Source organism: Antechinus flavipes, chromosome 2 (assembly GCF_016432865.1).
Source record: "Antechinus flavipes isolate AdamAnt ecotype Samford, QLD, Australia chromosome 2, AdamAnt_v2, whole genome shotgun sequence".
Taxonomy (NCBI): domain Eukaryota; kingdom Metazoa; phylum Chordata; class Mammalia; order Dasyuromorphia; family Dasyuridae; genus Antechinus; species Antechinus flavipes.
This window is the reverse complement of record NC_067399.1, coordinates 235,544,530-235,572,478: the sequence shown is the minus strand read 5'-3', so window position 1 is coordinate 235,572,478 and position 27,949 is coordinate 235,544,530. Positions and strand designations below refer to the sequence as shown.

The window sequence follows — 27,949 nt, the reverse complement described above, 5'->3', positions numbered from 1 at the left end:
GTATGGGAAATTGAGAGCTAATTGTGTATGTCCTTGTCTTTTCCCCTAAAATTCCTGTTCTGATAACAATTACTCACATTTCAATGATATGGTAAATATATGGTCACAAAGCTCTCTTCTCCTAGTAAGATACACATCCTTTTGCAGATGAGGAATCTGAGGCCCAAGTTATTTGTTCCAGGTAGGGTGGCAGGGCTGAGGTCTTCAGACTCCAAGTCCACTATGTTTTAGCTGAAGTGATTCAGATTATCAATGAGTCTTAACACCGAACAGTTCATCAGGTTTTGGTAGTTTTGTTGTTGTTGTTGTTTCTTTGTTTCCTACCCTACAATACAGGAGGCAAGGTGTCATAGTGGATAGAACATGGATGTAAACTCTGGGTTTAAATCACACACAGGCATTTACTAGCTGTATGACTCAAGTCACTGAACTTTGCTGATCCTCAGTTTTTGTCTTTTAAAAGTAATATTAGGGCTATTCATAAGGTTGCTTCTCTGGGTTCCAGTAAGATTATGTACATAAAGTACTCTTCAAACTTTAGTTGTAAATGTGAGTTATTGCTCTAATTCACAGAGCCTTTATTCCATCCAACTTTATATTCTCTCTTGGAAAGATGGGAGATATGCAAAGAAGAATGTGACAGAAAAATCTGTCTTTACTTAGTTCATAGTCAAGGAGGGCATTCAAGCATTCAAGATAAAAAGACATGATATTCTAGATCAAATTGTATGACACTGATATTAAGTGAAGCAATCAGAGCTGGCAATAATCCTAATGTTGAAGGGAATCTGAGAAGGCTTCCTAATGGTGGTGGGACTGAACTGGGCCTTGTGTCAAGATGAATAGGCAAAGATTTTTAAAAATGGGCTACTCTAAGTCGGAGAGTGCAACAAATAGTGTTACTGGAATCACAAGAATGATACATTGAGAGAACTATATCTTAAAAGCCACTAAAAGTAGGGGGTTCACATCAGGGAATCTTGTGGAAAGCAATTTTTAAAAAATAGTTCAAAGGCTGTATTCTAATAGCTTTAATTACAAAGCACTTGTTTGTTGATATGAAAACTGAAAACAAGTATACAAAACAGTCAATTACTGACTTTATTGAAAGCAGTAAGAGTTTCCACAACACCAAACCACTTCTAAGTTTTTCCCACTGCAGTTTCTTCAGTGTTTATCAAAATATAAATTTTAAAAAGTAAAGATCTTTTCCCTTTCAGATGGCAAATTTGTCCCTTGTAATAATGAGGAGCAGTAAAGAACATTTTATATGTACTCAGATGGGGAATTGTTCCAAAAACAGGAATGAGTATTTCTAGAATGGGAAGTTCTCATGCTCAATTAATTTTTTTTTCAAAACTTAGACACCATAGAGAAATGTATGTGTTTTTGAAATAATCTCCAGCCAAGCTTTGGGACTAATGTAGGCTGTGTTTACTTCGGAAAACTTTCAAGCAGAAACACCACACAATTGATCAAAATTAAGTCTGATTTTTGTTGTCCAAATATATGTGAAAGCTCTTCTCAATGTTTGTGATCGGCCACCATTGTTACCATTCTAAGAATTATTCAGGTGTGATGGAGAACTAATGAACTCTGGGCTGGGGGGAAGGGGGGAGGGCGGGGAATATTTGGTGAGGGGAGAGTCTAGTTATAAATGGTTTATGATGGAAGATCTAATGCTTTCAATGTGCAACCTACTCTGAACCATAATCTTGAAGCGTTTTTCCCCCCAATAAGTGTCCCCCAATAAGCACAAATACAAGCATAACTTCTTTTGCCAACTACACAAATGAGTCCTTATTTGTTCTGGAAATAATGGTGCCATAGGGGTTTGGTTCTTGTCCTGGCCATCTACATTCCATACCGTAATGTTAATATTTTTGTATTCTACTATTTCTACATTGAAACCTATAGGGTGAATAATAATGACTATTTCACTTTCAGCTTCAGTTTGTACAAAAGGTTATCTTTCTTTCCTCATACAAACCAACCATTAAAATCCATTTTTTTTTTTTTTGCCAAAGAGTCCCTTGAACAAGTTAACAAATATATTCCCCATGTTCCAAGTGTAATGTGTTGAATGTTGGTAAAAGAAATTTCCCTTCTCCTGAACCTGGAGTTTCCTATCTCCTCACAGACCAGAGTTGGGAGACCTGATTTTGAATCCTGATTCTGCCTCACAATTTGTAAATTGAGAGAAGACCCTTTTAAGTCTAATAGATGGGAGAGGGAGATAAATGAGGCCAAATTAGGGACAATTCTCTTTTTTTTTTTTTTTTTTTTTTTTTTTTTTACTTTCTTTCCCCCCTGCTCGGGAGTAGAGATTTTCTTCCTTGGTCTGGGGATTTGTTTCTTAAACTTCAATACAAGTAAGGGAAAGTGACTGGCTAGCCAAAGACCACAAGCCCTAAAATAGATTTGGCTTTCACCACTGACCACACCCAAGCCTGGAAACTGAGTTTACTGCCCAGATGTGTCAGAGGCTTGGGCTGGGATTCTCAAGATGGCAAGGGGTGGAGGCCCCTTCCTCCTATTTAGGCTGAAGCTTGGATTGACCCACTGTTGGCAATACTTCCTGCTTTTGTCAATAAGTTAGCCCTGCTGTTTGGGTTGCATTTTTCCACTTTAAAAAAAAAAAAGAAATAGGAAATAGTCTCAGTCAGAAATAATACCTTGTCTCCACTGGAGGCCTCCGGCTTTCCTAAGGGCCAATTTATGCCAAGGAAGAAGTTAACTCTTTAAGTACCAACCAGATGAGATGATGTTTCTCCCCTTTCTGGAGCTTTAGTGAGTACACTTTCACCTTCTATTGGATCAGTTCTCAGGTAAATATTAAGGGAGCTATTGTCTTCCAGTCCTGGCTCTGCCTCTAGCTTATTGAGTAGAAAATTATTTTCCTTCCCTGTGCCTCAGTTTCCTCATTTATAAAATTAAGAATTTGGACTTTTTGTTGTATTGTTCATTTGTTATATCTAACTCTCTGGACCCTATTTGGGGTTTTCTTGGCAAAGATACTGGAGTGGTTTGCCATTTCTTTCTCTAACTAATTTTGTAGAAGAAGAAACTCAAGCAGAGTTAAGTGACTTGCCCAGTTCACACAGCTAATAAGTGTCTGGGGCCAGATTTTAACTTGTGTAGATGAGTCTTCTTGACTCCAGGCCCATTGTTCTATCCACTGTGCCATTTAGCAGCTGGTTTGGATAGGTGGTCTCTAAGGCATCTTCTCTGTTCTAAGATCAATGACATTTTATGTTTTAAGTTTCCTTTCAGCACAGATATATTATCCTAAAGTACCCCCAGTTTATAGTTCAATGAAAACATGGTTTTCAGAAGCCAGATAGAACTGAACATCCCAGCAGTTCAGAGTAGCGTGCCCTTTTTCTCTCTGGGCCTCAATTTTCCCATTTTTAAACAGGACTGGGGATCTTTCAGTTCTGTTTTAGCCCTAATATTATGTATTCTAATTTTCTAAGCTCCTTTCCTGTTTAGATATTCTGTGTTCCACGTTCTTAAGACATTTCTAGGTCTAATATTTAAGGTATTTTTCCTCCTGTCTTTAAAGATGTTTCATTGATTTTTTTTTTTTTTTGGTACCAAAGAGAAGCCTCTTTTATAAGAAGTAAACAATAAAGTAAAACCAACAGACCCAATTGTATCTACACAACATCCTGCACTCATTGCCTATCACATCTCTACAAAGAAGAGAGAAAAGTAGTTCATCTTTAGGCCTCTGGATGCAACATTAGTCATAGGATCATTGCAGCTAATAGATTTCTGATGTATTTAATTCTACATCTTCATCTATATTATTGTAGTCATTATGTATATTACTCTATTATTTCCCTCTCTTTGCTTTGTATTTATTAATTCCTACTAATACATCTGTATCCCTTATTCTCATCCTTTCTTTTGGATGTGATCACTTCAGTAACACAGATCACCATGTGTCCATCCTGTGTAATTCTCATCTGTATCTTCCTGTAAATCCTCCCTCCACAAGAGGTCTACTTTATTTAGTAGGAGCTTTCTTTCATTCTTTTGACATTGTGTAGATCCCAGGAGAATACATGGAATATCCATTGAGTTATTCTTTATTCTTGCCAATTGTCTAGCCCATCTCTTTTTCCAGGCACATACCTCTTTAATGACATTCTTTACGATTGTCTCTTTGTTCACTTTTCTCCTATGCAATCCTTCATTGGTTATATGTTGCAGTCAGCTTACTTACACCCACCATACATTTCTCCATTGCCCTTTGGTTGATCTTCAGCTTAAATTCTTCACAGACTGTGGTATTTCATGACTAGCATCAATATAACAAATTGGCAGAATTTATTTTTTAAAGTATGGGCCTTTGTTTCAGGGAAAAGCTTGGAAGGGAAAGATGATCATTAAAAGCATTACTTAATTTCTCAAATGTGCTCCAACAGGGGACAAAGGAAAAAGATCTGACTGTGATATCATAGGGCCTGAGTTGAAATTCTACCTCTGATACTTATTAATTGGGCAACCTAGATTACATTGAGCGATTCAATTCATATCCTTGGGTCTCAATTCCAATGGATAATGGGAGGGTTGGGATTGATGGCTTTTGAGGTTTCTTCTAATTCTCAGATCTTAAGATCAAATCCACTCTTCTCTTTCTGTTCAACCCCAGGACCTGCAATGGCTGCCTGTGGATGTCCTAGCACATTTAATACCATTTTGATCTGGACCACAGATATTTTCTGTCCACTTGAGTTTTTTCCCATGTAGAAGACACATAGACGGACATGTTTCCATTTATTCCTACACCACAATTTGTTCCACCATTACACAATTGATGTACATTATTTTGTTTCCATTTTTAACATTTATTATATTTAATGTTTTAAAATCCCTTCCAACTCTGTTTTAGACTTTATGGGCCTCCTCAGGGGTAATAGTTCTCTATTTTTAGATCTTTCTCAGCCTTAACATTTTGTGTTCTATGTTTTAAAGTGTCTGCTTGTGTCATTCCATTTCACTAATGTTCTATGATTCCCAGAGATAAATGGAGTTGACTGTTCACATTCTGGTCTTGGCTAAATCAGTCATAGTCTGTTAGTCTTGCCCCAAAGCATTTTTATAATTTCCTATTGAAACATCATGGAGAAGCTGTATCCATCTTAAACAACTGGAAGCTTGCAGATGAAGGCAGAACTCGCTTCATTCTCTTCCTGCTTGGAGCCTGCCAATATCCATACCAACTCCTGGCACAGCCGTCCATGGAGACTCAAACTTGGGCTTTAATCCTGTCTTTGTAGTTTTGGGCTGGGCCAGGCTGTGAGAAACAGGGAGTGGAAGGATGATTGCTGCTTCACCATGTCCACACCTCCCCCGCTGGCACAGCACTACTTTGGGGTTCATTCTGCTGTGATGTATATTGTTCATGGTATCTACCTTCTCCTCTCTCCTCATTAATGGAATTTATTGAAGTTCTATCCATCCTTCAAGGCTAATATGTGTGTGTGTGTGTGTGTGTGTGTGTGTGTGTGTGTGTGTATTTTTTTTTTTTCTACTTGGATCTCTTGGAGCTCTTAGTAGTAAGGATGACAACTGGAATAATGATTTCATTGGTATCCTAGGTGATAAAACTCCCTCAACCAATGCAAGCTGTGACATCTCTGTAGAAATATCTTACATAAGTGCCTAAAGAATGGACAGGTTAAATGATTTGTGTTACACAATCATAATTGTTAGAAGTGGGACTTCAATCTAGCTCTTGTTGGCTTTGAGGCTAGCTCTCCATCCACTACTCCATGCTGCCTCTATCACATGGATCTTAAAGTCATAGAGTCATAGATTCATAGAAAGGTGAATTGAAAGTAGGTATACGTTAGGGTCAGCTTGCACAGGTTTTCAAGAGCTGATGGTTAAATTTTCGGAGTGAGCACTTTTGGGAATTGGCAAATGCTATCAATCAAAGATTGATTTATTTTATTGTTGATTATCTAGACTTTAAAAAGTGATGGAGAAAATATTAATTATGTAGATTAAAGTTAAAAATGTGTGTTGTTGTTTTTTTTCCTGAAGAGCTGGTTGTTAAATATTTATTAGTGCCCTCTAACTCTATCAGCTGATTTCATGATCTTGGAGATATATAATATAGTATATAGTATAGTAAGTTTTTCTTGCTTCCAGTTCACTCTCTTCAATCCATCTTTCACATTGATATCTAAACAAATTTTCTAGTGCATACCCATGACTATGCTACTCCTATCTCAAAAATCTTCATTGATTCCCGTCACTAATGAATATAGTATAAACTGATTTTGGAATTCAAAGCCCTTCACGATCTGCTTCTAATCTACTTATCCAATATTATTTTGGACTTCACTCACTCTGTGTCTCTTGTTTATGTCTGGTTGGTGTCTGACCTATTGCAAACACCATCTTCCATGCTTGGAATACATTCCCCTCCTTTCATTTCTGTCTGTTGAAGCTCCTTCTTTTTATTCCAAAACAGTTAGTATGCCATGTCCTTTATGAAGCCCTCTCTGCTCCCTACTCCCTTCCAGTTGAAAATCATTTTTTTCTTTCATTTCTCCTGGTATTTTGTCTCATTTGCCTTCCTCACATTCAACTTCATATCATACTTATTTGTGTGTATGTCATACAGAGCCATAACTAAGATAGAATGACTTATGACTTTGTCCTAGGGCATACCAAATTCAGGGGACACTGAAAGCATTTCTAAGCTTTCATCATTGTAAAAACAGTAGAGATTAACCTCTGATTCACAAGAAGAATTAATTAAAATAGGAAACTACTAAATGGTCCATTTCCTTGCCCCATCAATCATATACTAGATAAACTTCACCTGTCTGCCTACACAGCAAACCCTGTCTCCACAATTACCCATTGAAAGTGATTTCTTTATTGGTGTCTCAGGATCCTTTCTCTCTGCTAAATTTAGGGCATTGTTTTGATTGACTTGTTCTGTTTGCATTATGGCTGTAATGTCTTGTTCCCTTCCCCTTCTCAGGATTCTATTAGGCTCATGGGATTCAGACCTTAAAATCCCTACTGTAATCTTGTGATTTTACAGTTGAGGAAACTAAGACTGGGACAGATAAAGTGACTTGTTTTAGATCTTACAGGTAGCAAGTTGTGTAGTTGGGATTTGAAAATACTATCATACCATGGAGCCTCTTTTAGGTTGTAAGCAAGAACTATATCATTTATCACTTTTTATGTCTATAGGGCCTTGTTCTAGTAGACCCTTTAATGTTTGTGGAGCTGTTTCACTGTCAGTCCCCTCTCACTGGATGCTTATTACTTTCTGGGTTTTCTAGGAAACCTGGTGAACCCCCTCTTGATCAAGGCCTCATTCCCTGGCTGGGTCATGCCTCAGAGTTTGGCAAAGATGCAGCTGGATTCCTCTCCAGAATGGAAAAGAAGCATGGGGACATCTTTACTGTGAGTGGGCCTTTGGGAAAGGAGGGAAGGTCTCAGACTGGGTTTTTTCTTCCTCTATGCTTCTGGGCCCTCCTGCCTCAGTCTTCAGGTCTCTTCATACATTAGTGTTTCTTTTCAAGCATGGTGAATCCAAAGATGTGGTGTTATCAACTTTTGCCATAGACTTAGAGTGACAGGGGAATAAATCTCTTATTTGGTTCTCAGTTTACTCATTTGTTAGATGGAAATAGTCATGGTCCTGTCCCTGTTGTGAAGGCTGGGTGCTTCACAAATCAAGGGCAGTATTAGTATAATTAACCAAGGGCCCAGCAGGTACAAACCAATTTAGTTTAGAAGGACCTTTTCATGTGGCCACTATGAACGTTAATTATTCTGTAACTGGAGAGTCCTTAATCACGGCCTTTCCATCAGTATTTTCAAGTGGATATCTTATTTCTACCATAGGGTTTTTATCTGTTCCTTTTTGCAACCCCTCTTTGCCACAAAACAAACCTGCCCAAGAAGAAGTTGCAGATTTTTTTTTCTTCTTAGCATCATGAAAGCCAAGAAGGGAAGAGAACAAGAAATCTAGGAGGCTAAAATTGGATTGGACTGTGGAGGAGAATGAGATTTTTTGTTATAGGAGTTATTCAGGTGAAGACTGGATTCTGTAAAGAGGATTCTTGCCCCAGGTGGCAGTTTGAACTAAATGAGTTTTCCAAATCTATTTTCTGTGAGATGTGGAAGAGGTCATTTCATCCCACTCATGCTGCCAGCAGCTTGCTATCATCAACACCAAACAGCTGTTCTGAACACTGCTGTTTTGCTCTGTTGGCTCACAAGATCATGGCTTTAATTATTTACTTATTTTTCTTTTTAAAAGCTTTTTATTTTTAAAACATATGCATAGATGGTTTTCAACATTCTAAAACCTTGTATTTCAAATTGTTTTTCTTCTTCCCTTCCTCTATCTCTTCCCCTAGAGAGCAAGTAATCTAATATATGGTAAACATTTGCAATACTTCTATACATATTTCCACAATTATGTACACAAGAAAAAAAATCAGATCAAAAAGGAAAAAAATGAGAAAACAAAAAGTAAGCAAATAACAACCAAAAAGGTTTTGTGAACCACACTCAGTTCCCACAGTCCTCTGTCTGGGTGCAGATGGCTCTCTCCATCACAAGACCATCGGAACTGGCCTGAATCATCTCATTGTTGAAGAGAGTCATGTCTGTCAGAATTGATGATCGTGGTTCTAGAGCTGGAAGAGACCTTTGAGGTCAAGTCCAACATCTCCAATTTTACAGATGAGGAAAATGAGACTCAAAGCTATTAGATAACCAAACTAGCCTTCTTCTCAATGCTTGTGATATCCCCTTTCCAGGAATTCCTCAGTGACTTTCACTCAACTTCCAGAGGTCATAGTTTAAGCCTTTCCTTCATAGAATCACAGAATGTCAAAGCTGGAAGGGACCTCAGGAGCTCACATTGTTTCCTCTCTGTTTTATAATGAGGAAACTGAAGCTAGAGAGGAAGAATGGGTTAGCTAAGATATCACTAGGAGAGAAAGCAATTAACAAGCATTTATTAAATGTTTCCCATAGTACCAGCCATTGTGTTACATGCTGGTTACAAAGACCAAAATGAAACAAGACAATGCTCTCATGGAGCTTGCATTCTATCAGGAAAAGTAACGTGTCAAAATAAGCATATACAAAATAAGTACAATGTAATGTTTTGGAGGAAACTAGTAGCTACAGGAACCAAGAAAAATCTCATGTAGAATGGGGAGGCTGAACTGAATTTCGGTGAAAATTAGGTTTCTAAGACATGGGCATGAGGAAGGCGTGCATTCGAGGCATGGGGGACAGCTGGTGCGAAGGCACTGAGGTGGGAGACACAGAATACATGACCAAAATAATGTGGAATAAGGCTATAAAAGTAGGTTAGGGCCGCTAGGTGGTGCCATAGTGTACAGTGCTGGGACTCATCTTCCTGAGTTCAAATCCAGCCTCAGACACTGACCCTGAGGCAAGGCACTTAACTTTTTGCTTCAATTTCCTCACCTGTAAAATGAGCTGATGAAGGAAATGACAAACCACTTCAGTATATTTGCCAAGAAAACCCCAAGTGGGGTTATGAAAAGTAGGACATGAATAAAAACTACAACAACTCACCAACAAAAAGTAGGTGAGTATCAGGTTATAAAAATGTTTAAATGCTAAACAGACAAGTTTTGTGTTTCATCCTAGAATTAATAGGTAGTCACTGGCATTTAGGGGAATAACATCACCAGATCTGTGCTTTAGGAAAATCAACATGGAGGTTGTATGGAAAATGGATGGGAGAGAGGAAGAAACTTGAGTCAGGAAGACTAAGAGGCTTTTGAAATAATCCAGAAGTGATGATAATGACCTGAATCAAGGTGGTTGTGAGGTGTGAGTAGAGATAAGGTGACAAATATGAGAAATGTTGTAGAGGTAAAAATAGCAAGATTTGGCAACTGATCTGGAGAGATGGATGTGGGTGAGGGAGAAGGAGAGGTCAAGAATGACTGGAAGGACATCACTCTCCCATCTTTGACAGAAATAGAAACATTGGGAATTGGAGTGTGTTCGGAGAGAAAGATAATGAGATCTATTTGGGATATATTGAGTTTGAGATGCCTATCAGACATCTATTTCAAAATATGAGGCAGGCCTGAATATGTGGTAAATGGATTCTCATTTGAGAGTGATCTGCATTGAAGTAGTAAAATTAAATCCATGGGAGCTGAAGAAGTTACCAAGATGCTAGAGAAAAAAGAAAAGAACCTAGTAGAGAGTCTTGGAGAATACCTATAGTAAAGGGCTGTGATATGAATGGTGAGTCAGAAAAGGTGTCAAGACAGGATGCAATCCAGAGAGAACAGTGTCACAGAAACCCAGAAAGGAGATTTGTCTAGGAGCAGTGAACAGGTAGTCAGCAGTGTTAAAAGGATGCAAAGGAGGGATTAAGAAAGATGAGGACTCAGATGTTGGAGCTGGCAATTAAAAGATCATTGGTCACTTTGAAGAGAATTTCAATTGAGTGCTGAGGTCAAAATTTAAATTGCAAAGGGTTGGAAAGTGAGAGAAAAGAAAGAGGTCACAAGAGGGAACATTCTGCTCCTTCCATTGGCACCCCGTGCAATCATAGGCAGGTCATTCCCCATCTCTAAATCTTGGCTTCCTCATCTGTAAGATGAATAGGTTGGGCTAGATGGTCTCCAACTATAACTAACTATAAGTCTCTCACTGCACTGACTTCCCAGGTGCTTGTGGCAGGGAGGTTTATCACAGTACTCCTGGACCCTCACTCATATGACACAGTTGTCTGGGAATCGAGCTCCAAACTGGACTTTCACAAATACGCCATCTTCCTCATGGAGAAGATTTTCGATATCCAGCTGACCAACTATGATCCTGGTTTGGAGAAAGCCAAGGTGAAACCGTGAGTGTCTGAGGAATGATCATTTAGGTTTAGGAAAGGGAGAGAATCCTTTTTTCAGCTACTCCCCATTCATTATCCTTTGTGTGTTTTTGTATTCTTGGCAACAAGCACATTAGATAGTAGCTGAATGATTGATTACTGTCCCCTCCTCCCAAAAGAGCATTGGACTTCGGGCCAGGTGATCTGGGTGTGAATCCCAATCTGTCACTTACTGTCAGGAAGTCATTTCCCTTTTTTGAACTACAATTTCTTCATCTGTAAAATGGGGAGAATAATCTCTATTCAGCTTCCTTCTCAGGACTATTATAGTTTATAAATGAGATAATGGATATAAAAGTTCTTTTAAATTAGAAAGCAGCACAAACTAGGCCATGACATTTTAAAGACTATCATTAGGGGACTCCTGGAGCCAAGTTCAGCCCTCTGATTTCTCTCTCTTCCCCACTTCCCCAGGACCCTGCTTCACAAGAACCTGCAAGCTCTCACTGATGCCATGTTTAACAACCTTTGCAATATCCTGAAGGATTCAGGGGACATGAGCACAGATTGGCAGGAAACGGGGCTGTTCCAGTTCTCTTACAATGTGATGCTCAGGTGAGTGTCTTCATGATGTATCTCCATCCTTCTTATGGTAGACAAGAGTAACCTGACAGCCTGGACAGATGAAAATGAGGTTTCTGTTCAAATAAGAGGGTAGATGTAGAAATTTTTTGAAAAGTTGAAGTCCTTCATCTATGTAAGGGATGTGCTACCATTTCATGGAATCTTAGAGCTAAAAGAGGCTTTAATATATCACTTCCTTACCCTCAACTTCAGTTTTTTATAAAATGAGAGAGCTGAGCTAAAGAGATCTTCACAACCCCTTTCAGCTATAAATTCTGTGATTCTCTGTAAAATGTTAGTGCTAGAAGGAACCTTAGAACATAGAATTCCAGAGTTGGAAATAGACCTTAAGACATAGAATACAGAATATTAGAACTGAAAAGGACCTTAAAAACAAAAATATAGAATGTCAGGTTTGCAATGGACCCTAGAAAAAAAAGAAGATAATGTGTTAAACCTAGAAAAGAATCTAGCACAGAAAACATAGACTTTTAGAGGTAGAAGGGATGTTAGAACATTTAAAGTAGAATATCAGAACTGGAAAGGATCTGAGAACATAGTGAAATGTTTGATTCTGATTTGCCAAAAGACTTTAGAGGTGAATGTTGACCCAGAGTAAGGCCGAAGTTTAGTTCATACTTTTATGTTGTCTTGCCAACCAGAGCCGGCTACCTGACACTGTTTGGCACTGAAGGTGATGATCCAGTTAGCCAAGCTCGAGATCGGGCCCACTCTGCAAAAGTTTTCCAGAGTTTCTATCAGCTAGACCAGCTTCTGATGAAACTTGCCCGTAACTCTCTGTCAGGAGGTGAGTACTGGAATACCTACGGTAGGAGAGAGAACTGAACCCCAAGATGATGAGGAAACAGAGGGGAAAATATTCTTGTACCCAACTGCTGTTCCCTGAGCAGCCTGGGAAAATCTAGAACTCTGACTACAATTGCCTCTTCCCCTGAGGCTCCAGCCCTCAGGGCAGAATCCCCTTAACTTTCTCTTCATCCATCCCCATGACTGTGTCAGTCTGTTTTTCACTGTCCATGAAAACTTTACATGAGATTCCATGTAGATGGAAGTGAAAGGCACTTGATGAGGCATTGTATCATGGCGTTGTTGAGCTGTGAATTTGGAAGGGGACTTCCCTCTTTCCCTCCCTCCTTCTCTGAAGACTTTGCCTCTCTGGCAGTGCTCCCCACTATTGGGTATTCCTCTCAGACATATTCCTTGCTCTCTGCTACCTCTTCCAGACCCTTCTTCTGCTGTCATCACTTAACAATCCATCTTCCTTTGAGATTGCCCAGTCCAGATCTTTATCAGAGTCATTTGCTGATCTCCATGTAATGTTTTCCTCTGGACCTTAACATACTTACAAGTCTGGATTGAACATACATGAAGATGGATCCTGGATCACCTAAGCTTTTCAGTTCATCCATCTCTAACTTCTGTGAATTTCAACTTTACTCTGTGGACTCGGCCATCTCTAAGGTCATGCCCTTTATCTTACCATCTCCTAATCCATAATTGAATTTTCTCGAATAACAAACTCCTACCTTTTCATGTCTTTCTCATTTGTCCTACATCCATTCTACATCTTCACCACTTCACCTCCATTTCTCTGATTCCCCTTATTCCCAGTTCTTCATCATGACTCTGGCTTACTCCCTTTACAGTCTATGGTGAGACAATCCAATTAAACACTCTTCTCTATCCTTGGAACATCTATCCCCCGATCCTGTAAGCCTTACCAATCCCTAGCTCTGAGTGTTACCCCTGTCATCTTCCTCCATTCCCACTTATATGCTGCTTTGGGGGCAAAGTCATAACACTGTGCCAACAGGATTCCTTCCATATTTATGTTACTTAATCTCAATGGCTTTCCCAGTTCCATGGCAATCCTTTCTGATCTGTGATTTATCCTCTCATGTGCTTTACACAGTGGCTATTCTAAACCTTCTCTCTTCAAGCTCACTTTGCCATTCTTTAACCCTGCTACAACATTTCCTATATCTATCCCTTTCTTTCTACTCTCACAGACACTACTGTGATTCAAGTCTTTATCCCTCTATGCCTGAACTATTGCCGTAGCTTCCTAATAGGTATTCCAACATCCAGTCCTTCCTCCCTGAAGTCCACTTCCATGCAGCTTCTGAATTAAAATTCCTAAGGCATAGATTTCACCATATTGCTTCCCTGCTCAAGATACAGACTCTTGGTCTGGCATTTAAAAATCCTCTGTGATCTATCTCCCACCTTCCTCCCAAGTCTATTTTGTGCTAGTTCCCTGTATACTCCCTGTTTTATAGATTGTCCCTCATGCTACTCTTAAATTTGGCTTCTCTTCATTTCTATCTTATAAGCAATGTGACTCCATGCAGAGAGTGTAAGACGTACAGTCAGAAAGATCTGAATTCAAATAGAACCTCGGATACATTTTACCTATGTGATTTTAAGCAAGTAATTTACCCACTCTCAGCCTCAGTTTTCTCATGTGTAAAATGGGGACAATAATAGCACTCACCTCTCAGGATTGCTGTCAAGAAATATTTGTAATATGCTTTATTAACCTTAAAATCCTACTTATTATCCTCTGTGCATATGCTTAGGCCATCTCTCATGCTTCTCTCATATTTACTACTCAGAATCCATATCTTTTCTCATGGCTTACCTCAGATATTATTTCTTACAGAAATTCCTTTTTGATTTTCCTAGGTTTTAATGCTTTTTCCTGTCCTGAAATTTATTTGCATTCTAGCCAGTTGACCTACTTCCTGTATTCAGTACATGACATTCCATCTTGTACCTTTGTACCTTTGTGTAGGCGGTTCTTCATATTTGGAAATATGTACCTTTTCACTTCAGCTTTGTAGATTTCCCAGTTTCCTTCAGAGAAAAAAATGGGTACCACCTCCTATAGGAAGCCTTACTAAATATTCCCAATTATTACTGCTCTCCATTCCTCTCTCCTAATTATTTTGTATTCATTCAGTCTCTATTTCATTTATGCATGTATATACACATATGTATATATGTATAAACATATTTCCCCCTGTAAAACATAAGTTTCTTGCAGGCAAGCACTGTATCCTTTATTATTATTATTATTAATTTGTGTCTCCATTACCTGACACACAAGTCTGTTGTCAATTAGTGTACGTTGAATTGAATTGAATTATTTATGCATGTGTTATAAACCCTTTTGAACATGAACTCCTTGAAAGAAGGGACTGTTTCATTTTTGTCCTTATTTCCTAAGTACCTACCTAAGTACCTGCCTACATATAATAGACACTTTTATAGTTTCTTAAAATAAATTCAATCTGGCTTCCATTTGGAATAAGGAGGGAATTCCAACAATGGTCAGCAGGTGGCAATGTTGGGAAAGGTTTTTCTGGTCATTGAGCTATTCGTAGATCAGGTTATGAGCAGGAAAAAGATGGTTGCAGGAATATGATCCTAAGAGTTAATTGCTAAATTTTTAATGTGAGAAATCTATGCTTCAGAAATTGATAAAGGCTATAGAATTGAACTTGATTTATTGTTTGTTGATTATCTAGATTTAAGAAAACGAAGGAGAAAATGTTATATATAGAATAAAAGATTTGACATTGTGGGTATATGATGGAATAAGGCAGGAAATGACCTGGCTCTCCTAAATTACCCTCAAAAATCCCCTTAAAACAGTGCTTCAAGTTGAATCTTAAAGTGGCAGAAATAATAAAGTGGCAGAAGTTGGGCTAAAGCAGTCATTCAGCCTAAGAATACTTAGGGGAGTAGTAGAAGGAAAGACTTAAGTTACTGGGTGGGAGTTTGACCAAGAGTGAAGTTGAATTGTTGCTGCATCAGAAAACAGCAAGCCTTAGAGGTAGCTTTGGTGGTTTGAGAACTTTCACTCCATAGACAGAGTAGAATCAAGTGACTGACAGTGGAATGCAGGGGCCTTCTTCTGGCACTGGTTGAGGAGCCTGGCATGTTAACCCAACCCAGTCCCAGTCTGTGGCTCTGGGAAAAGAGAAGCAGCTATGATTGATGAGTGCAGTTGCAGAGAGTTGGAGTTCCTGCTGTGGGTCCTGGGAGGCAGGGGCCTGGTTCTGATCATTTGCAGGAGACTGCAGTCCCTGGTTTTGGTGCCAAGGCAGACTAATGCTTGCAAGTGCATGGAGGCCAATGGTGTGTTTTCAGGACCTCAGGAAATGAAAGCATTTGTAGAGGCAGTGTGGGAGAACTGGTTGTGGCTCAGGAGAGGAGAGAAGTACTTGGGGATCACATAAAACCAAAAAATAAGCCAGAAGAACAGTGAGCACACTTCTCTTGAATCACAGCACTTTGGAAGACTCAAAAAGTTAAAGAACCCCAGATAGAGCTCTGAAAATAGTGCAAAAAGTCTGAAGCCTGAAACATTATCCCCCATTCCCCAGGAGTAGAACCAAAACCTAAGATGAAGTTAACAACCAAGAAATAGGCCAGTAAAATAAACAACAGAAAAAGAACATATAGTTACTATGGCGATAAAGATTAGAGCTCAAACATAGAAAAAAACAATAAAGCCAGAACAACCACTTATAAAGTTTCAAAGAAAAATGTAAAAAGGTCACATATCCAAAAAGAATTCATGGGAGAGCTTAAAAAAAAACTTTAAAAGTCAATTAAAAGAGGTAGAGGAAAAATTGGAAAAAGAAATAAGAAATTATGAAAAAAAATCAACCAATTGGAAAAAAGATCCAAAAAATTTACTGAAGAAAATAATTTCTTAAAAATTAGAATTAGGCAAAAGAAGCTAATGATTTCATACACCATCAAAAAATAACAAAACAATATCAGAAGAATAGAAAAAAAAAGAGAGCATGAAATACCTCATTGGAAAAATAACTGACTTGAAAAACAAATAAAAAAGAGATAACATAAGAACTATTAAACCATTTGAAAGTCATGATCATAAATAGAATCAAGACATTATACTTCAAAAAAATGAGTAAAATTGCCATGAAGTTTTAAAACTAAAGGATAAAAAATAGCTATTGAAAAAAATCCACATATCACTACCTGAAAGACATACCAAAAAGAAAACTCACATGAAGATTATAGCTAAGTTTCAAAGATCCCAGGCCAAGCAGAAAGAATTCTAATATTGTGGAGCTACAATTAGAATAATGCAAGATTTAGTAGCTTTTAAATTAAAAGACTGAAAGACATGCAATATAAAATATATCAAAGAGCAAAGGAGCAGGATTTGTAACCAAGAATCACCTACTAAGCAAAATTGAGTGTAATCCTGCAAGAAAAAAAAGGTTATTTAGTGAATTAAAAGACTTTTAGACACTCTTGAGAAAAAGACCAGAACTGAACAGAAAATCTGACATTCAAATACAAAAATCAAGAGAAACACAAGAACATAAATATGAAATGCTACATCCATTAATAAGTTTAAACTATTTACTGTCTTACATGGAAAATAATATCTGTACTTCTTAAGAATGTTATTATTATTAGGGTAATTACAAAAATTATACATATTTAAATGGCTTGGATTTGAGTTGATTATGATAGAACAATCCTAAAAAAATAAAATTGGATTGGGAGAGTTAAAATGGACCAAATTATTTTGTACCAAAAAAATGTGAATGGAAAAGTTTTTACATTGGAGGAGAGGATGGGGTAGAGAGCAGGAAGCATAGGAACCTTATTCTCATTGGAACTGGGTTGAAGAGGAAGTAACATATACATGTAGTTGTATTACACATCTTAACTTATAGAGAAATAGGAGAGCATGGGGATAGGATAAGAAAAAGATTCTTAGAAAAATGTGCAAATAAGAGAGAAAGTGATCAGGAGTAAGCTAGATTTCTGAGGAGGGATGCGATAGGGAGGAGAGAGAAAGGGAGGGAGAGAAGGGGGATAAACAACAATGGGGAAAATAGAATAGAAGGAAACAACAACACATAATTAAATTTTTTAATGTAAATGGGATGGATTCACCCATAAAAATAAAAACAGATAGTAGAATGTATCAAAATCCAGAACAATATATTGTTTACAAGAAACATACCATAAAATGAGAGATTCACAGAATAAAAATAAAAGGCTGAAGTAAATTTTATTATGTTTCAGCTGGTATAGAAAAAAATCAGGTGTAGCTTTCATAAACTCAGGCAAAATTAAAGCCAAAATAGATTCAACTAAATGAGATAAGCAGGGAAACTATAAAAGGTATAGCTAAATGAATTGATATCAATAGCAATCATATATTCATCATATATTATATTTTTAACATTTGATGAATGTTATAAATCAAATGTTATAAATTTATAGCACCTAAATTTATAAAGGAAAAGATAAATGGATTACAGATAGAAATAGATAGCAAAACCAGAAAGTGGAAGACTTCAACTTTTGCCTTCAAAACCAGGTAACTAAAATATAAGAAATCAAGGAGATAAAAAAAAAAAAGGCTTACATAAGCTAAATATGATAGATTTCAGGAGAGGACTGAATAGGAATAGAAAAGAATATACTTTTTTTTTCAATAGTACATGCCACCCTTACAAAAATTAACCCTATATTAGCGAATAAAAACTCTAAAGTTAAATGCAGAAAAGCAGAAATATTAATTGCATTCTTTCCAGGTCATATTAGAATAAAAATTATATTTACTAAAGGACTATGGAAACAAAGATTAAAAATTAACTGAATCCTAGATAACCTAATCTTAAAGAATGCGTGGATCAAAGAACAAATTACAGAGACAAAAAACTTTATGAAAGAGAATGATAATGAGACAATATACCAAAACTTATAAAATGTAGCAGAAGCGATAGAAAAATTTATCTTTATATGCTTCAGATCAATGAATTGGATAGACAATTTGAAAAGCCAATTAAAAAATAGAAAAAGAACAAATCAAAAATCCCCAATTAAGCACCAAATTGGAAATCCTGAAAATTAAAGGTGAGATGAATACAATTGAATGTAAGAAAAACATTTACTTAATAAATAAAACTAGGAGCTAGTTTTATGGAGGGGGGAATCACTAAAATAGATAAATCAATAGTTAATATGATTTTTAAAAGAGAGAAGAAAATCAGATCATTAGTATCAAGAATGAAGAGGGTGAATACATCACTATTGAAGATGAAATTAAAGTATTTATTAGTTATTTTGCCGAATTATGTACCGATAAAATTAACAATCTAAGTGAAATGGAAGGATACAAAAATACAAGCTTTCTAGGTTAACAGAAGAAGAAATAGAATATCTAAATAAACTTATTTTAGAAAAAAAGAAATTGAACAGGCTATAAACTTCCTAAGAAAAAAGCATCAAGGTGAGATGGATCTATAACTGAACTGACCAAACATTTAAAAATCAGCTAATTCCAATATTAAATAAGTTATTTGTATATTCTCACCAAATTCCTATTGTGAAACAAGTATGGTGCTGATACCTACCACGAAGAGCAAAATCAGAGAAAAATAATTATAGACCACTTTCACTAATGAATATTGATGCAAAAGTTCTATACAAAATACTAGCTGAAAGATTATGTTTTTAATTAGTTTTAGTAGATAATTAATAATAATTAAAATTAGTTTGATTAGAAAGATTATATATTTTTAATATATCACAAGATTATACTTTATGATCAAGTGAGATTTATACCAAGAATATAAGGCTAATTCAATAAGAAAAAAACTGTTAACATAATTGGTTATGTCAATAACAAAATCAACAGAAAATCATATTATTATTTCAATAGATGCAGAAAAAGCTTTTAACAGAAATACAATACTCATTCTTATTAGAAAACACTTGAAAGCATAGATAGGAATAGATTTTTCTTTAAAATAAGAAGCACCTACCTAGAATCATCATTAAGCTTTATCTGTAATGGGAATAAGCTGGAAGCCTTTCTAGTAAAATCAAAAGTGAAGGAAGAATACCCATTACCATTACTGTTATCCAATACTATACTATAAATGCTAACAATAGTAATGAGAAAAACATAGAATAAAAGTAATCAGAATGGGTAATAATGAATGACATAATACTATCTTTTTTGCTTATAATATGATGGAATACTTGGAAAATCCTAGATACTAATAAAAAAATTAATTTAAACATTTGAGAATTTTAGCAAGATAACAGTATAAAAAATAAACCCACATAAATAAATTATCAGCATTTCTATATATTAAAGCCTGAAAAAAATTAGTCAAAGATATTTCATTTAAAATAACCATAGACAATATAAAGTACCTGGGAGTACTCTACCAAGATAAACCCAGAAATTACATAAATAAAATTATAAAACACTTTTTAAATAAAGTCAGATATAAATAATTGAAGAAATATTAATTCTTCATTAAACTAATTTACTTATTAAGTGCCACCCTAATTAAACTATCAAAATTTGTTTTATTGAGCTACAAAAAGTAATAGCAAAATTAAATTTGGAAAAACAAAAAAAGTCAAGAATATCAAAGAAATTAATTTTTAAAATGCAAAATGAGGTCAAACAGTACCAGATCATAAACTATATTATAAACGAGTACTGACTCAAATACTGACTAAGAAATTGAATGGATAAAGTGGTGGTTTAGTGGAACAGAGTAGGTATATAATACACAGTAGTAAATGATTATAATAACCTTGAGTTTGATAAATGTAAAGGTCTAAGCTTTGGGGATAAGTATTCACTATCTGGAAAAAAATTTTCAGGGACAACTGGAAAGCAGTTTGTTAATAGCTAGGCATAGATCAATATTTTACTTCATTTACCAAGATAACATCAAAATGGATCTATGACTTTGATATAAGAGAAGCTATAGTAAGTTACTTAGAGAAGCATGGAACAAATTACCTATCAGATTTGTAGATAAGAGAAGAATTTATGAATAAACAAGAAATAGAGAATGTTATAGAGTGTAAAGTGGATAATTTTCATTACATTAAATTAAAAAGATTTTATACAAATGAAATTAATACAACCAAAGATTGGAAAGAAAGAAGAAAATTGCAGGGTTTGGGTGGAATTCTTATAGATAAGTTTCTTGGATAAAAGCCTTACATCCCAAATATATAGAGAACTGAGTCAAATTTATAAGAACATAAGCAATTCCCCAATTGATAAGTGGTTAAAGGATATAAATAAAGCACAGTTTTCAAAGGAAATCAAAGCTAAATGTAATTATATGAAAAAGTGCTCTAAATTATTATTTATTAGAAAAATGCAAATTAACCGAGATACCATTTCATACTTACTAGATTGGCTAAAATGTTAGAAAAGAAAAAAAAAATGACAAATACTAGAGGAACTATGGAGAAATTGGGATATTAATACACTGTCAATGGAATTGTGTGATCTGATCCAACCATTTTGGAGATCAATTTGGAATTATGCCCAAAGAGTTTATAAACTGTCTATGCTTTTTACCCCAGAAATACGGCTTTTAGGTCTGTTTTCTAAGGTGATCAGGGAAAAATGAAAAAAAAAAACTTTTGTGTTCCAAAATATTGCCAGAAGCTTTCTTTGTGGTGCAGAGAATTGAAAATATAGGGGATACCCATCAATTGGGGTTGCACAAGTTGTGATATATGATTATGATGGAATTTTGCTGTGCTGTAAGAAATGACCAATAGGTTGGTTTTAGAAAAATAAGCAAAGACTTTTATGAAATATTGCAGAATGAAATAAATAGAACCAAGAAAGTATATATATATATATACATATATATATATACATATATATAAATTATAAAACACTTTTAAAATAAATAAAGTCAGATTTAAGTCATTGAAGAAACATTAATTGTTCATGGGTAGGTTGAACCAACATATAATAAGAATGATAATTCTACCTAAACTAATTTACTTATTGAGTGCCACCCCAATTAAACTATAAAAATTTATTTCATTGAGCTACAAAAAGTAATAGCAGAATTAAATTTGGAAAAACAACAAGTTAAGAATATCAAAGAAATTAATTTTAAAAATTTTTTAAAAATAACTTTTTATTGACAGAACCCATGCCAGGGTAATTTTTTACAACATTATCCCTTGCACTCACTTCTGTTCTGATTTTTCCCCTCCCTCCCTTCACCCCCTCCCCCAGATGGCAAGCAGTCCTATATATGTTAAATATGTCACAGTATATCCTAGATACAATATATGTGTGTAGAACCAAACAGTTCTCTTGTTGCACAGGGAGAATTGGATTCAGAAGTTATAAATAACCCGGGAAGAAAAACAAAAATGCAAACAGTTTACATTCAAGAAATTAATTTTTAAAATGCAAAATAACATCTAGCAGTACCAGATCGCATATGTATAATATACATATATTATATGATAACATATTATTATTATAATTTATGATGTATTACAGTAGTATTGTTGGAAGAGTGTGAATGATTAGGCTATTTTGAATAACATGATCATTCATATCAATTGTGAAGGACTGATGAAGGAAAATGCTATCCATCTCCAGAAAAAGACTGTTGTATGGAAGTATTTATTGTATGGTTCCTCCCCACCCACCCTCCTATGTGTGTGTGTGTGTGTGTGTGTGTGTAATGTTTGTGTGTATGCATATGCACATGTGCATGTGTGCATATAATTCTCTGTGTATATACATATATGTGTTGCATACGCACATGTGTGCATCTGTGTGTATGTATATATACATATATACACACATACATACATACACTCATGCATACATGTTATAAAATGTTGGCCTCTAATGTGGGTTTGAGAAGGAGGGAGGCAGAGAGAAAACTCAGAATTCAAAATGTAACCAATAAGTTAATTTTTAAAATTTCAAAATAATGCTGATTAAACTTAAAATATTTTGTGTATTTTTTTTAAAGGAGAGTCAGTTGTTAAACATTTACCAGTTTACTGATAAATGTTTGAGACCATCTTATCCAACCATCTTATTTGACAGATAAGGAAACTGAGGCTTGGAGAAGTAAAATAATTTGCTTGAATTCAAACAGTTAATTACTGTCAGAGTTAGGGCATGAAACCAAGTCTCTTGGTTTCTTTTCTTTTTTTTTTCTTTTTTTTATTCCCATCATGCAGCAAAAACTTTTATTATCATTTGGCTCAGCTGTTACTAAACCTGTTAATTTCAAAATATAATATTAGGATTTTTAAAAGCTATAATTGAAAACACTGCTGTTATTGGCAAGTTATGCTTTTATAATCCAATTAACAATTAACAGCCACCTCTAAAAGGCAGGATCAGATGGAGGATGGATTCTTTCTGGATGTTGTGGTCAGTTAGGGTGTGGCCATCTTCCAGCCAGTTGCCTGCAAATCTGAGCCTCTCTCTGCTGGCCAGGAGGGATGCCCTCTTTGTCTGGATTTTGGTCTTTACATTCCCGAATGTCTCTAGGCTCCCACCCTTGTGATGGTCCTGCCTATCGGGGGCTTCACAAAGCTCTGTAGACCACCTCCAAGATGCACGACCACATGGAGGAGAAATTCTTTCTGGATGCTGTTGCTAGATGGGATGCAGCCATCCTTTAGCTGTTTGCTTGCAAACATGAGCCTCTGCTGGTCAGGAGGCAAGAGATGAGCTGTTGTGTCTGGGAAGTAGCAAGTAAGCTGGTTTGTCTGGAATACTAAGTGTGTGAGAATAAATAATGGGAAATCATCTGGAGAGATAGATGATTCCAAATTGGGAACGGGTTTAAATGCCAGAGGAGTTTATATTTTATCCAGAACAACAAAAAGGTATTCAGGTCTCTTGAACAGGGCAGCAACATGGTCAGTTTATTGTTGTTTGTACTTTGTTCTCAAAGAGACCCATGACATCAGGGAGGAGATGCCATGACCTGCAAGTGAGTTGGATTTAAGTGAGGGAGGGCTGGACAAAGTCACCTGCTTCCCTTTTCCCTCCAGAGCCATGTGAGCTTAGTGGAAAGATACAGCTCAGGATGGCCCTGGATGCAATGGGAAACCATGGCCTTTTTAAGCTAAGTTCTTCAACAAGTCTCAGTTTGACTGAGGTATGTGCTCTAGCACTCTCAATTTGGCAGCAACAAAAAGAGTGGATTGGAGAAGGGAGAGGTTGTGGTCAGGGTCCCCGATCCAGGCCACTGAACTAGTCTTTTCTCTCCATGAGCTCTGGTCTGACCCTCATGTCCCTCCTGAAGCCAGACCCCAGGCCTCAGAGCCAGGTACCATAAAGGCAGTCTTCCTAACATGGGGAACTGCTTTGACCAGGGAAGTGGAAGTCCTGGGCCAGGAGACCCCTTTAACAACCTTACAAGTATCTCCTTCCTGCCGTGTGCCAGGAAAGGCTGGGTACAGGTCCTGACTTTGTGACATGTTCCTTGCAGAGGAGAAGAAAAAAGCATCCCTGATAAAAGCCCATCTTTGGAAGCTTCTTTCCCCACAAAGCCTGGTCGGCAGGGCCCACAGAAGTGCCTGGCTGGACAGCTACCAGCAGTATCTGGAGGAACTGGGAGCTGGGGAGGAGATGCAGGCTAGGGCCATGTTGCTTCAACTCTGGGCCACTCAGGTGAGTTTGTACACACGTATAAACACTCCAACAACAGATCATTGAGTATTTGTTAGACATCTCCTACATGCCTGATAATGTGCTAATCTGGGGTACAAGTACAAAGGATGAAATTTTTAAAAAATTAAAACTTTTTATTTTCAAAACATATGCATGGATAATTTTCAACCTTGCAAAACCTTGTGTTCCAAATTTTTTCCCTCTCTTCCCCCACCCCTTCCCCTATATAGCAAGTAAGCCAAAATATGTTAAACATGTACAATAATGAATTACATTCTAATGGGGAAGGTAAGTCAGAAATATAGACAAAATCTACATGAACTATGTGTGAAATAGCTAAATTTAGGATAATTTGGGAGGGAGGGCATTACTGTTGGTGGGATTAGAAATGATTTCATACAGGAGTTGGTGGTTGGGCTGTATCTCTATGAGGGGGAGATGAGATGGTCTGGGGGACCACCAATGCAAAGACAGAGATGAAAGACAATCATGATTGAGGAACAAGAAGACCTCTTTGACTGCATTTCACAGTCAAGAAAGAGAGTAATAAATGTCCAGTAAGATTTGAAACCTACATTGTATTGGGTAAGGCTCTAAAAGCTAAGAAGAATATGCATTTTATTCTAAAGCAATAGAAAATCGCTGGAATTAATAATGACTATTTGCTTTGCTTTCCTCTTAATGACTCAGTGAGATAAATGGGGGGCAAAAATGTTGCTATCTCTCATACAGATGTGTAGTTTGAAAAGGTAGATGGATTTTTAATAGACAAACAATTTTAGTATTATTATAAAAATAGTTTTGAGCTCAAGGATATCTTAAAGGGGTCTCAGGTGTCTGCAGAGCACACTTTGAGAATTGCTCACAGAGTCTTTAAGTACTCATCCATCTATAAATCCTGTCATTCTAAGAACTAGAGAAGTGGCCCCTCAGCAAACCAGGATACAGAGAGAATTGCTACTAACACTGCCCCACTCTTCTAATCCTGTATCTGGAAAGCCTCTAAGAATGGGTAAGGGGATTTGCAGCTGGCAGTAGTTCAGTCCCAGAGGGGAAATAGAAGCCCAGAACTGATTCCTCCTACAGAATGCTTCACGCTTTTGTTTCTAGATCCAGCCCCGTCCCACACTATTTCCTCTTTCCTCTTCCCTTCCCTTTCCTCTCCTCTTCCTCTTCTCTCTCTCCTTTTCCTTCCCATCCCCTTCCTTTTTTCCTTCCCTCTCTACTCAGAAGAGACAGAGAGTTCAATTGCATCTCTGGATAGATTATTCCTTGATAGGGTAAAATATTTTAGTTTCTTCTGTGATGATTAACAGATAGGGGGTGACAAAGGAGCAAGGTTTTGTTATAAGTGAAGGGGAGTGAGAGAGTAAGAGACAATGTTCGATTAGATCCCTGGTGGATGCAATCAGATCTCCCATTAATGTATAATTACTTTTTCCACAAATGGCTCATCATCTCTGGATTCTTTTTTGAAGCTACTATTTCATAGGGATAGCAATGATCAGGCTATTAATGCTACCACAGAAATCTCTAATACAATGTTCTTTTAGAAATCATTATTGTTCTTTGAAAAGAATTGTAAAGTGACTTCATTCAAAAAAGCCACTCTAGCCACAAGAACTCAGAAAAACTTTTAAGTAACCGTGGTAATATTAAATTCTGAAACCATACCAAGAAGTTAAAATCAAAACATTCTTTCTAAGAGAAATACCTTCAAGATTATCTGCCCATATCCTGGATATAGTTAAGTGCTTTTTGTTTTGTTTTAATAAAAAATTTTTTTTTGTCAAACAATGAAATAAATAAGCAATGGTAGTCCAAGATTAGAATCCCTACCAACTGAGGAGACTGAAAGCTAGGGGGTCGCTTGAATTTAGGAAGCCCTAGCTAGTGACAGTGGGCTAAATTAAGCAGGTGTTAACATTGTTTCTGATCTTAATATGGTGAGCTTCCAGAAATGGAAGCCCACTGGATTGCCTAAGAAAGGCCAAGCCTGCTCAGACCAGGAACTAAACAAGGTAAAGCTTTTTTGATGATTAGAAGGCAGCAGATTTGATACTTCCAACTTGGGTGAGAGAGGGATCAGGAAGGAAGGAAGGAAAGAAGGAAGGAAGAGAGGGAGGGAAGAAGATTAAATATAGTTGGATTATACTTTTTTGGATGGAAAAATTTAAAAAACAATATTGATGGTTTGCTAAAAAAAAAAAAAGGAAGAAAAATAAAAGTGTGCTACATATTAAAGTTCTCAAATGTACAACAGCTCTGTATAGTTGAATTAATGAAATCCTGATGTGATAATCAAATTACCCTTTAAATTGTTCCATTTCAATGTATGACTTTAACACCTTATATCTATTAAAAGACTCCTATGAGAGAAGACTGTGCTAAAGAATGTGAAAATTCAGCCAATTGCTGCCTGTAGTCTGTTGGTCTCATTTATGACAGGGTCCCAGGGAGTGGCAGGCAGATTCATAGGCTCATAGAACTTGGAGTCGGGAGGACTTTAAAGATCATCCAGTCCAATTCTAATTCAACAACATTTATTAAAAAGCTATTATGTATCAGGCACTTTACACTAAGTAATAGAGATACAATTAATAAAAAGAAAGACAGTTCTTGTCCTCAAGGAACTTACAATCTAATGAGGGGAGACAACACAGGAAAGGAGGCAGGAAAGTGGTTGGGGACCCCAGAAGTGTCAAGATATTTTTCCAGAGCTAAAGCCCAACAAGCAAGCTATGCCCTGTGCTTGGTATAACAACAGTCCTTTGAACTCCCCCTCTGAATGAGGTGATGATCCCTGAACTTGGACAAGCACCAACAGACCCAGTTAGGAAGCCCAGCTATGAATGGATTTTTTACCCCTACACACTTTTGCCTCATTGTTGCTGGCTTCACTACCTACACTGTTTGACTCTTTGTCTAGCCACAAATACATTAATCAATGATCAGCCATAGTAAATCAGGTTCCCCCATAAAGGGTGGGGTCCCTGCACTCATTTCCCTCCTTGCTTGCAAGTAGTTTCCTTCACTGTGAAATTAAACTTCTGTTTATTCCTAACTCTTCTGTCTGTGGCCTGCTCTGGCTCTGCCTATCCACAGGGAAGAGGCCAGTTTGGTCCATTTGATGGGAGGTACCCAATTCATTTATTTTATAGAAGAGGAAATTGAAAGGCAGAGGAGGAGAATGTATTAAAGGATCAGAAATGTAGAGCTCAAAGATGTCTTAGAGGTCACTGAACCCATCCTCATTTTACAGGTGAAGACACTGGGGCTTTAGGAAGGTTGAGTGATATTCCCATGGTTTCAGAGTTAGTGACTAGCAGGATTGAGATTTTAACCCAGGTCCTTCAAGTTTAGTGTTCTTGTCACTCTATGACTCAGCCTCCTTTTAAAGGCTAACTGAGCCAAACACAGTCATCACGCTATGAGAATAATTATAACAATTTTTTTCCTTTAGAATTCTCTTTTAATGCCTCATTGTGGCACGGAGGTAACTGAGGGCCCCTAATAACCATGTCCAAAGACCACAAGCTCTGGCAGGTCCTTTGGAGCTGGGGCGCCTTCAAGTCTGGGCTTGGTTACAGCTTGTGAGCCTGTCACCTCAGGACTAGCTCAGCTCAGTGGGGAGAGGCTCATCACCTAAGGGGTGGCCACTAGGGCATCCATTTTTCCTCCTACAGGAATTCATTTATCTGTATCAGCAAAGGGAGTACCCATATCCATGTGAAATTTGCATTTCTATAGAATTCAAAGTTAACAAATAGATAGAGAGGGGAGTCACCACCAGCCATAAAGATCATGCAAATTGAGTTTACTAAGACAAAATTCTGCTTTAACCAAGGGTTTCTTATAGATCCTTTACAAAGACAGGCAATTTTTTCTAGAAAATGAGCAATCCTAAACCTACAGAGAGGGGCTTTGTT

At 36.8% G+C, this 27,949-nt stretch overlaps 1 protein-coding gene across 2 annotated transcripts in view; it reads left to right on the top strand.

The window, feature by feature from the left end:
* The window catches only part of PTGIS (prostaglandin I2 synthase), a 50,786-nt gene that overhangs the window by 1,772 nt on the left and 21,065 nt on the right, over positions 1–27,949 (top strand). Inside the window, exons 2-6 of one of the 2 annotated variants that reach the window (XM_051976559.1) lie at positions 7,320–7,443; positions 10,719–10,897; positions 11,351–11,491; positions 12,163–12,308; positions 23,839–24,020. In XM_051976559.1, coding sequence (XP_051832519.1) covers positions 7,320–7,443; positions 10,719–10,897; positions 11,351–11,491; positions 12,163–12,308; positions 23,839–24,020 — 772 coding nt within the window. The remainder of the gene's footprint in view (positions 1–7,319; positions 7,444–10,718; positions 10,898–11,350; positions 11,492–12,162; positions 12,309–23,838; positions 24,021–27,949) is intronic. The other variant, XM_051976561.1, reaches the window with a different exon arrangement.